Source organism: Schistocerca americana, chromosome X (assembly GCF_021461395.2).
Source record: "Schistocerca americana isolate TAMUIC-IGC-003095 chromosome X, iqSchAmer2.1, whole genome shotgun sequence".
Lineage (NCBI taxonomy): Eukaryota > Metazoa > Arthropoda > Insecta > Orthoptera > Acrididae > Schistocerca > Schistocerca americana.
The window spans coordinates 180,787,399-180,799,588 of record NC_060130.1 but is presented as its reverse complement, the minus strand read 5'-3'; the positions used below and the strand labels follow the sequence as shown (position 1 = coordinate 180,799,588).

At 40.9% G+C, this 12,190-nt stretch overlaps 1 protein-coding gene across 6 annotated transcripts in view; it reads left to right on the top strand.

The window, feature by feature from the left end:
• LOC124555786 (inositol hexakisphosphate and diphosphoinositol-pentakisphosphate kinase) overlaps positions 1–12,190 on the top strand; it is a 556,425-nt gene that overhangs the window by 293,478 nt on the left and 250,757 nt on the right. For all 6 annotated transcript variants that reach the window (XM_047129842.1, XM_047129841.1, XM_047129845.1 and 3 more), the window contains one exon: positions 5,136–5,221. In XM_047129842.1, the coding sequence (XP_046985798.1) occupies positions 5,136–5,221 (86 nt within the window). The remainder of the gene's footprint in view (positions 1–5,135; positions 5,222–12,190) is intronic.

The following is a 12,190-nucleotide window of genomic DNA, read 5'->3' as shown; positions in this document are numbered from 1 at the left end:
GCAAGGACGTCCACAGTGGGAATAAACTGGTATGTTGTACTGTGTCCTCCAAGTGTCTGTTCTTCTGTGGGACCATAGATTTTATATAAGAGTTAGTTGCACCTCTGTTATTGGGTGCTGGGTGGTTGTTAGATTGTTGCAGCTTAAATCCATTTTGGCTGAGTCCATTTTTCCTGATGCATTCAATTGGTGGTTGAGATTGGTGTTAAAAATCAATATACGTCTTCTCAAATATTCTCTATTACCTTCTGATGTGTGGGTATAACATTCGTAGAGGCTATCGCCTGCTTACTTAGTCCAACAGTTCTGGTGACAATAAACTGCTGTATCTCTTCTCTTGCTGGATGATGTAAGAGAGAAGCAAAGTCATAGTAGTCTTTCACAGTTGCCATATGGACCACAGACAGGAGTTGGTCATACTTCTTTCATCCAACTCTTCTTCTGTTGGATTTCCATGATGAGCTAACATCACTTGATGAATTCCTTGGTTGCTGTGAAATGCTTTACTAAAAGAGCTTGGTACATGTGTTGTGTGACCATTTTCATCGAGTGTGAGATTTTACCAGCTTCTGCCATTTTCAAATTTACAATGTGGCATAGGGCAAAGCATCCTGTATGTAGACCTGAGTTTCTCTCAGCGTACATAGTGTTCAAATAACTAAGACAATGCAGCTGGATGATTTCGTCAACAACTGTCGATATTTTGACAGGAGCACACCCAGTCATTTTCAAGGCAAAACTGGCAGTGCATATGGGAATATTGGTGGTCGTCGATGATGTCTCCCGGCTGCATTCTTGTAAGTTATTTGAATGTCCTGTGCATAGGATTATGTCATTTCCTCAAGACAGTCCCTATTTTTTAATTGCTCTTCCCCTAAGCGGATTTGCTGTTGATTATCACCTAATATTTACTTCACTTTTGTATGGAATTTGTCCCAGCTATTGAACTTTTCTTCATGGTGCATGAATCACTGATGAACTGTGTCATCCAAGTAGAAGTACACATTTGCCAAAAATATCATGTCAACCTACATATTGTATTTGGGTACTCAGTTGAATCCTTTCAGCCCTTTAATTGGATCCTGACCAGCAACTCTGGCAAACACTGATGGATGCGTGATGTGCTGCTGAGTTTTTGCTGTTTTGGAATCCATTAGCTAACTGAATATATGGACATTTGGAATGATGTACTGCTTGTATTCCAATCCAAGTTCATTTTGTGTAACATAATTTGAGCCTTGGTGTTTTAGATGTCTTGAAGTACCTACTGTTCGCACCGAATAATGTCACATGATAATCACACCAGAGTCCAGATCTGAAAATGGGATTGTCAGTAAACTACAACACTTAGCATTGAAACCATGTTATTACAAATGCAGTCATATAACCAGAACAGGACTGAAATACTGGACAGAGAGAGCAGCTATTTTTACAAACCTCAAATGTTCCAGAACAAAAATGAAGAATGCTCAATGCTCCTATCATAGCACAAAAAAGGTGAATATGTATTGGGCAGAGTTAGGCATATAAAAGAAGGGAACTAGTTTTTCTACTTATCTGGCAGCTTTGACATTTGAATCAAAACATCTTGACATATTGAAGCTCTTTTCCTTGTTAGTATTCGTACCAATGTCATGTAACATAATGAATTGTGTCAAGTAAAGTAACATGGTTCGTGACGTCATGTTGTACAACATGATGCACGCCATTATGTCATCCAGCGTGGCACTTATCATGCCATGTAGTACGACACAGCATGTCATTAAAGTTTAGGATGCATGTATCCCTTCTCTGGGATGGTTCCTATTGTTATAGATACACTCCCACTCTCGAGAAGTACATAAATTTGTGGCTTTTTGTTCTTACACCCCTCACCATGTGTATAACAGGAGGTAGGTCTAACAGAGCTCAGTGCACTGAGCAAGTAGGGCTAACTCGAAAAAAAAGCATGAATATGTCAAGATGATGTGATTTAAATTCCTTTGAAAGTGCCAGATAACTTGAAAAGCTAGTTCCTGTCTTTTACATCCCTAACTCCACCCAGGATCTATTCATCTTTTGTTGTGCTACATTAAGAGCACTTTATGTTCTGGTTCCCAACTTTTACTCCATCATAATTCTGACAGTAGACCGCCTTAGCTTGGCAATCGATGTAGGCTTTTGTTGACTCGAGTGACAAGTGATCTAGTATAGGTTATCTTGAATCTTGAAAACCATGTTGCTTACATTGTGGCAACAGATAAAGCTTCACAGAACAATAGGACAACCATTATTTGTCTATGCAAAAATCAAACAATGGAAAATCCAGGATGGAATGTAACAGTATTAGAGAAGGAATGTTGCTACTCACCATATAGCGGAGATGCTGAGTCACGATAGGCACAAAAAAAAGATTCACACAATTATAGCTTTCGGCCATTAAGGCCTTTGTCAGCAACACACACACACACACACACACACACACAATCACACAATGCAAACGCAACTTGCACACACATCTGCCGTCTCAGATAACTAAGTGTGGTTTCAGTTATCTGAGACTGCAGACGTGTGTGCAAGTTGCATTTGTGTGTGTGTGTGTGTGTGTGTGTGTGTGTGTGTGTGTGGGCACGCACGCGCGTGCATGTGTGTTTGTGTGTCTGTTGCTGACAAAGGCCTTAATGGCCGAAAGCTATAATTGTGTGAATCTTTTTTTTGTGCCTATCGTGACTCAGCATCTCCGCTATATGGTGAGTAGCAACTTTCCTTCTCTAATATTATTATTTGTCTATGTTGTTACAAAATTTGAACTGATTCACACAAGTCTGAAAGAAAGAACTGGCACACATAAAAAACTCACAAAAACATGGTTTTTACTTATAAAATTTGAATGTGGCTAGATTGTTGAAAGCGAGTTTTCAGTTTTATCATAAGAATGCTTTTTTTATTTGTCTGACTTACTTTAAACTGTTTCTGCACATTCATTTCATGTAAGAATCAATTTTACATGCTGCATTTAACTTGACTTTAAACCATCATTTCTTGACAATGGATGAAGATTACTGGATTAAAAAAAATTGCGTTTTAGCCTTATCCATTTACCTTTTGCAAAGTTTGAGCCAATTCATACAAGTTTAAATTATAGAAGTGGCACACTTCAAAAATTTCCATGAAAAACCACTGTATCTTGACAAAAATCGTTGGATAAAAAATTTTTGTTTTGACTTTATCCATTTATCTGTCTTCATGCAAAGTTTGAACCAATTCGTGCAAGTTTAAAGTATAGAAATAGAACATGCTTCAGCTACCTCTCAGAAAAGCATGTTTTTTGGACATAAAATCCAAGTGAAGCAAAATTTTTCAGATGTTTAAAATTTGTCTTAGACAAGGTCTCATACATCGGTGGATTGGATTTGCACTGTCAGACTTGCTCGTGTCTGGTATTACTCAAGAGTGACTGTTTTTGCATGTAAAACTTGAACAGTGCATATGCAAATGCTACCATTAGCTGAGCATTAATTTCAGCCCAATTAAATATTTTGTAGAAGGAATTAGTCAATTCGAACAGTTTGCCTGGGTGCCAGCTCCTGTTCACCATTCAAGCCTTGTTTAATATACTGTTCGAATACAGTATGGCAGATGTTCAAATGGCCACTGGGTCTGGCTGAACCAAAAATTTTTTACTTCTTGTTCCTTGCTCATATAGGAATGAAGCACCAAGGCTATCTTCCCCCGGTCCCGCCCCCCCCCCCCCCCAAACTACAATTCTGTTTGTAGCCTTTTCATACATATTTGTTTTTTGTTGCAGCACTTCTGTGCTTTAACGATATACAAACATAAGGATTTGAGAACCTATCAGAAATGATTATTACTAAATAACAGATTATTCATAGGGGTTGGGTTTGAACCAGTGGCGGATACATATGGGGGGGGGGGGGGTACCCCCTCACCCCCCTCCCCTTTGTGGAGCCGCCCATATTGCCACCTGCATCACCCCCACACACTATTTGTTCATTTCTTTTGTCAGTCGACTCGACTGAATCAAATTATCGAGTAGTTCTACTCTCCTATGTTTTTTGAAGAAAAATCACTCTTTGTGATTAAAAAGAGACTAATAGGAGAGATTCTTCAATACAAGCAAATGAGCATAAACACACTTAATGACCGTGATTTTGTTATGCAAGTGTTATGTGTTTGTCCTAGATCTGACTCTCCTACTTTGCACACGCTGTACAAAATATTTGCTTGTCTACCTGCATCTATTGCTACAGTAGAAAGAAGTTTTTCAACATTGCAGGATGCAAAGAATTGGCTGAGGTCGACAGTGGAGGAGGATGGAATTAATGGCTTAGCTCTGTTGAACACTCACCCTGACATTGATTGTCCTATTGACGATGTAATTAACCAATTTGAGGAACAATAGGTGCATAGAATTCTAAGGAAGAGAACCACAATTATAACTTTTTATATCATAAGATGGCATTGTCTTGTATATGTGTACAATCAGTTTAAATAAAACTTTCTTAAACTTTGCAAGTGTCTTGATTATTTTTATCATGGTAAAAGTAAAGGCAGCTCAAGATATCTTTAGCTCCCCCTCCTTGAGTCTGCCACTGGTTTGAACTGGTGACTTTTAGCATGCCATCCAGTGATTCTTACCACAATGCCACACTGCATGCACCGCAGTTCATACTGAATTGAGACATGGGAAGCTAATCCCAATAAAGAAATTCCATAATGTCCCTGAAGTGTGACTAATCCTGCTGACTGTGATTGAATTGGTTGAAAATAGATACAACACTAATACACACAGATTTAATGTGTATAGAATAGTGTAATTTTAGCAGCAATATGGATGGTCACATTGGGCACCGAAATAAAGTGGCTCTGGCTGTAATTGCTACCACTAGAGCAACTTCACAAAAAACTTTGAGAATAAGAAGAAATTTCATTGTGAAAATGTATATTGATTTTTCATTGACTTTATTTTACTGATCATGTAATTATATGATTTTTTTAGTTACTATATGTGCTAGAGACTACATTAATTGTTCCCAATTGTCACTGTGCAATGATTACCTTCTGTAAATCACTGTAGTAATTCATTCTTGTTATTGTAGTGCTTGTGTAGGTAATTAGTATGGTTTTCTCTTCAGGTATGGGCACTTCTCAGGGATTAATCGGAAAGTGCAGATGAAATACCAACCAAAAGGGAGACCACGAGGCTCAAGCTCTGATGATGGTAAATTTCTTTGTAATTGTAAGAAGTATTGAAAGTTTACAGTGTGACAAGTGAAATTCAAGTGTTGTGTAGCTTGCACCATTTGCTCATCTGAGGATTTCTGATAGATTTTCAATGTCAATAAAATTCACCAACAGCCATGTACTTGAAGTATTTTATTCTGAAAGCAACCTGTTTCGGCATTTCATTTTGCCATCTTCAGGCCCCATATGCTTCTATCCAAATAAATGAATGCGTCATATAGCGCCATAAATCATTGGATATTGTGAATTCCAATCGTTACACTATTGCTTCATACGAAGACATGACAGCACTTGAGCTAGCTTTTTATACTGTTTAATTATTTACTGATTTTTCATAAGGCCTATATACCGGGTGAGTAACTTAATGTGTAACACAATTTCTGCAATGTAACACAATTTCTGCAATAGATAGTATGCTGAGGAGCATGTAATATTTTGTATAGATAATTCTCTGAACTTTGTTGTCAGCTAAGATATTGAAACAAGTACAGTTTTTTATGCAGAAAGGCAGGGCTATGCTACTAAGACTACCTCATGTCTTATATGACATAGATATTGGGTCAATTATGATATTTAGATATGAAATTACAGCATATGCTGACTTCTGGTGCCATCTGGTGCATCAGATGGGACTTACGAAAACTATTTAAAATGTGTGTACATTTCCATGTTTTTGTGGAATTAACTACAATTTCACCAGACACTTTTCCATTCAGGTCGTCCCCCTTGCTGCTTACTTATAAAAGCTGAAACAAAAATTACAGTTGCTCATAAATTATAATGATAAACAACCCTTTTCATGACACAGTTGGGTACCTTTTGTGTTCAAACAATAGAAAATCCAGGATGGAATAATGACAGTATGATAGAAACGATGGGTTGCTACTCACCATGTAGTGGAAATGTTGAGTTGCAGACAGGCACAACAGAAAGGCTGCTAGTACAAGTAAGCTTTCAACCAAACGGCCTTCTTCTGACAGACAGACAGACACACACACACACACACACACACACACACACACACACAAAAGGGGAAAAAACTGCCTCTGGCCATCAAGCCCAGACTGCAAGTCACCTGGACGGGGAGGGGGGGAAGGAGGAGCCTTCAGTGACAGGAAAGGTGGAATGGAAGACTGTGTCTAATGCTCAAGTCGGAACAAGGAAGGGGATAGGTGGGTGGCGGACAGTGGCTAATGATGGTTGAGGCCAGGGGGGGTTATCGGAATGTAGAATATATTGCAATATATCCTACATTTCTGTAAACCCCCTGGCCTCAACCTTCATTAGCCACTGTCCCCCACCCACCTATTCCCTTCCATGTTCCCACTCCAACTCTACACAGCCTTCTAATCTATCAGTGTACTGACATACTTTTTACTTCTCTCCTTTCCCACTCCCTTCCTTCCCCCACTATCTGTCTAACTTCCTGACTGCATCTAGCTGCCCTGCCCTCTCTGCACCTCATCCCTGTATGCTCCCACAAGCAGCACTTTGCTGTCCCCCACCCCCTCCTTGCTATGCTCCCCCCTCCCTGCCCCAGCCTCCTCCTTATCTCCCCCCTCCCCCCACCCCCACCCCCACCCCACTCAGATTGCTTCTACCATCATGCGCCATTGCTTCCAGTCTGGCCTCAGCAGCAAGAGACAGTGGTCATGTGTGTGTGTGTGTGTGTGTGTGTGTGTGTGTGTGTGTGTGTGTTCTCCACTTCAGGAGGAGGCCTTTTGGTCAAAAACTTACTTGTTCTAGCAGTCTTGTTTGTTGTGCATGTTTGTGACTCAACATCTCCACCATATGGTGAGTAGCAATCTATCCTTATCATAATATTGCTATACTATTGTATTAACTTGAAGGAGGGGGCACTGACCTGTCTAATACTGGAGATGCCTGAATGCTTCTTAGATGTGAAAAATTTCTTATGGGGGGGGGGGGGGGGGGGGGGGTGAGGGAGGAAATGTGTCTGTAGATACTACTAAAAATTTTATTTAGGCATAATACACATTAAATAAAAAAAAAAAACATTTTATTCAAATTGGCTGATGACATGTAACCCACAACATAATTACTTTATATAACAAAATTTAGTTTGATGCTTCACTTAAGCGTGTACTCTAACCACTTACTATTGAGTACAAGGCCCATTTCCAGTCACCGTTCAAAGACAGATGATAGTACATTGAATGACATGCCATTGTATGCTGTGGTGATTTGACAACACGTATATTCTGGCATAGTTGGGACTTCACGATAGACTCCATCTTTCAGAGCTCCCCATAGTAAGAAATCCAGAGGAGTCAAAGAAGGGGACCTGGACAGCCATTATACTGCAGCATTCTGTTCTGTCCAACACTTGGAGAACTTTTTCATTCAGTATTCGTGTTTTAGAATGGGGAGAGCGAGCTGGGCAGCCATCATGTTGGAACCACATACATAGTCGCTTATCCAGTGTACCTTCCGGAAGAACAAGTAGAATGTTCATAAGAAAATGTGCATACGTATTTCCTTTTGATGCCCCATTACAGAAGAAAGGAGATCAAACTGATATAAATAATCACAGAGGGATTTCATTTCTGCCGTTTACTTACAAAATTCATTCAAAAATCATACTTAAAAAGCCTGAAGCACAAAGAGACCATTTTATTGGTGAATATCCAGCAGCTTTTAGGAAATGTAGATCCTGTGTGTAACATAGTCTCAATCAGAAGACGCTCTCTCAGATCCACAAGAGCAGACAAATGGTTATTTCATTTGTAGACTTCAAAGAAACATTTCTACCAGCTGATGCAAGTACACTGTTTAATGTACTACAAGAGTTTAAAGTGGATAAAAACACAAGACAGTTGATTAAACAAACAGTAGCTGATACCATCTCACAAATTAAATTAAATTTGAAGGTGAAATGTCTGAAGTTATTGATATGAGAACGGTGATGTGACAGGGATCCATAAAATTTTTAGCTTTAACAGACAATCTAGCAATATTCTTAAACAACAGATAAGAGGTGATTAATTCTCTTGAAAAAATCCATGAAATACAAGCTAAATGTTGACTGAAAATTTCTTATGAGAATCCCAGTACATGGATGGTTCTCCTTGATACATAGGTGGACAGCCCATGTGTTTACAACTAAGCAAAGTGTCTCAAGTATCCAAATTTAAATACATCAGAGAAATCATACAGTGCTTTGGATTAAATTATGAAGTAAACAAAGAGAGAACCATTAAATTACAAAAAGCTTGTAGAATTACACAGAATAGGTACAATAAAAAAAATCAGTGTCTCATAATACAAAATTGAAACATTGCGTCACAGTAGTCAAACCTGACGCATTATATGCATCAGAGATGTTAATCATTGGAGATGGATCTTTAACTAAAGACCCAAAAAAAAGAAGAAAGGAAAGTACTAAGGAAAATTTTTTGGTTTGGTTTGTATTGACAGAATCTGATGAGAAAGAAGTATGAGTTATATCAAAAGTTGGAGAAAATCTGGCACTCAGAAAAAGAGGAAATTTTACAGCCATATTCTCAGAAAGAATGATGATACACTGACTAAAAGGATTGTCTCCTTCACCTTCTCAATGAGAGCTAAAAAACTGAATACTTGAAATTGAAATTTTTGCTGAACTGACCTAGACGTTCTATGCAGCGAAATTGTGTCCCTTAATACGCCTTTGGAGGCTATAGCTGTTCAGTTAAGAGCATTTTGGGATATTACCATCTGCAGTGTTTACTCCCTCCCGATGGTGAAGTGTCTCGGAACAGATTGGGTGCACTGATTTCTCAGTCCCCCCACCTTTCCTGATCTTGGACGATTTCAACATTCATAACACTCTGTGGGGTGGAACCACAATCACTGGCCACAGTAAACACCCTGAAAATTCACTGGCGCACCTTGACCATTGCGTCTTGTGTACTGGTACCCCCCACACATCTTCTCCCATCCATCAACTGGAGGGTCCACGTTGACCTGTGTAGTAGTGACTATTTCCCGATCTTCCTGTCCCTCCCTCAGCATTACTCCCCTGGACGCCTCCCCAGATGGGCTCTTAACAGTGCTAACTGGGATGCTTTCTCCTCTGCTGTTGACCTTGACTCCCTGCCACATGGAGATATCGATAAGACAGTGCAGAATACAAGTACAGCCATTCTTTCGGTAGCTGGTTTAGTGATCTCCTGTTCTTCTGGCCCGAACTGATATAATAGACTACCTTGGTGGTCTCATCAGAAATCACAGAGGCCATTAGAGTTTGAAGGCGGGCTCTCCCAACACCATAAGCAGCACCCATCGATGGAGCACCTCATTGCCTTTATGCGGATCTGTGCCTGTGTCCACCACCTAAGACAGAAGCAAGACTGCTGGGAACATTATGTTTCAACCATCAGACCTTTGCAGGTTTGGGCTAAGATCAGACATCCCTACAGATGCCAGACACCTTCAGGTGTACCTGGTATTACCTAGAATGGCACTGTCTACACTGGCCTAGACCCCGTTGCCGAACATTTTGCTTTGCACCGTGCTCAAGCATCACCGTCCGAGAATTATCAACTTGCATTTTGTGTTCTAAAACAGCAGGTGGGGCGAAAGCAGTTACTTTTTCTACATGCCACCTGGAGTCATGTAATGTTCCATTCAGTGAGTGGGAGTTTGCCAGTGTTCTAGTGCACTGCCCTGATACAGTGCCAGGGCCATACCACAACTAAATGTTCAAGTCAAGTGGACTGTCAGTGTCATAGCCTTGCCATCTTTAACTGCATCTGGAGCGAGGATAAGTTCCCATTGCGATGGGAAGAAAGCATCATTGATCCAGTACTAAAACTGGGTAAGCACCCTTTAGAGATGAACAGTTATCGCCCAGTCAGTCTTGCTAATGCTCTCTGTAAGTTGCTTTGAATGCATGGTTAGCTGGTGGCTGTGTGATCTCCTTGAGTCTTGGGATCTTGTGGCTCCAGCCCAGAGTGGTTTTTGCCAAGGCCATTCCCCTACTGATGATCTGGTTTACCTGGAATCTGCCATTTTCTTCAACCTGCAAGGGGCTAATGACCCTACATGGCAACATCACATGCTTGCTACCTTACACAAGTGGGGTCTCTGGGGTCCACTCCCTTCCCACTGTAACCCCCCCCCCCCCCCCCCCCCCCCTGTAAGGCTCTATACTGAGTACTGAGTGTCCCTCTCTTTCTAGCAGCAGATGTGGGGTCTCCTTGTATACTGACGACTTTTGCCTCCCCTATGGTTCCTCTAGTGTGAGAGTTGCTGAAAGTCAACTGCAAGGTGCCATACGAAAAGTGCAGTCATGATCCCTCATCATGGCTTTTGGTTTTCAGCCGACAAGACTTGTATCATGCACCTCTGTTGCCATTGTACTGTTCATCCACAACCAGAAGCTTATCTTGAGAACCAACTACTCAGTGTGGTGGAAACTTATTGCTTTGAAGGACTGGTGTTTGATTTTCAGTTGATGTGAATTCTCCATCTTTGCCAGCTTATGTGAAAGTGCTCACTGCACTTTAATACATTTCGCTGCTTGAGTAACTCCACCTGGGGTATAGATTGCACTACACTTCCGCAGCTTTACAAAGCTCTGATACGATCCTGTCTTGAATCTGGGAGTCTGGCATATGGTTCGGCATTGCCCTCAGCACTGCAGATACTGGATCTACTCTACTGCGGGGATCAACTTGTGACATGAGCCTTTCAAACTAGCCCTGTGAAAAGCTTACTCATGCATGCTGGGGTCTCTCCATTGTACATCAGGTACCAACAACAGCTTTTCAATTATGCTATCCTTGTTTGCAGCCCTCCGTCACCAATTTTTGTCCATCCTTGCCATCCTTGTCACATCCCAGGTTGAGAAGCAGACTATTCTGATGGCTCGATGGTTGCTGGTCATGTACACTTTGTTATACTCATGCAGGACGTACTGAACTTGACTCCTTGCTGGATGGCTGTAGTGTTTTAACTGCAGTGTTGGTAGCCATCTCTTGTGCTCTTGAGCATATCCATTCTTGCACAGGCGAGCCCTTTCTCATCTGCAGCGACTCCTTGAGTAGTGTTACTCTCGTCATCCCTTGGTCATTGCTATTCAGAAATACCTGTATGCCCCTGAACAGTGTGGACACTCAATGACGTTCATTTGGACCCCGGACTATGTCGGGATCCCGGGGTATGAACTTGCTGATAGCCTGGCCAAACTGGCTGCTAGTAAACCGTATCTTGAGATTGGTATTCCCGAAACAGACCTTCAGTTAGTATTACGCCATCAAGTTCTAAGTATCTGGAATGTGGTCTGATAGACTTGTACATCTTTCATCTCACTGTGCTGCTCTTGCCCTGTTCATTCTATTGGTCTTTCCAAGGCAGTCCCTGAGTGGTGGAACTCTGTTAAGGGAGGGGGAAGGGGGAGGTGATACTACGCTATGCTATGTATGTTCCCTCATTGTTCTCATTGCACTCTGCTTGTAGGGATTTCTGGCTGCTCCCTAGATGGGACACCTTGCCTGCCTGTCTTCCTCTATCTCACTTTCTTCTTTTTGTCCCTTATCTCACCTTCATTGACCTTAGAATTTTCTTCCCCTGTGTTTTGTGCGGTAGGCTGTCTCTGTTCTAGACTCGTGTAGATCTGTTTGTTTGAGGAAAAAGGGACTGATGACCTTGTAGTTTGGTCCCTTTAATCATACAACTAACCAACTATGAACATGACCTCTTGATCATGTCCCATAAATGTTCAGTGGAATTCATGTTGGGCAATTTGAGTGGCCAAATCATTTGCTCGAATTGCCCAGAATGTTCTTCAAACTAATCATGAAAAATTGTGGTCCAGTTGTCATCCATAAAAATTCCATCATTGTTTGGAAACATAAAGTTGATTAAAGGCTGAAAATAGTCTCCAAGAAGCTGAATATAACAATTTCAAGTCAGTGATCCAGGTGAACACAGTGTACACCTT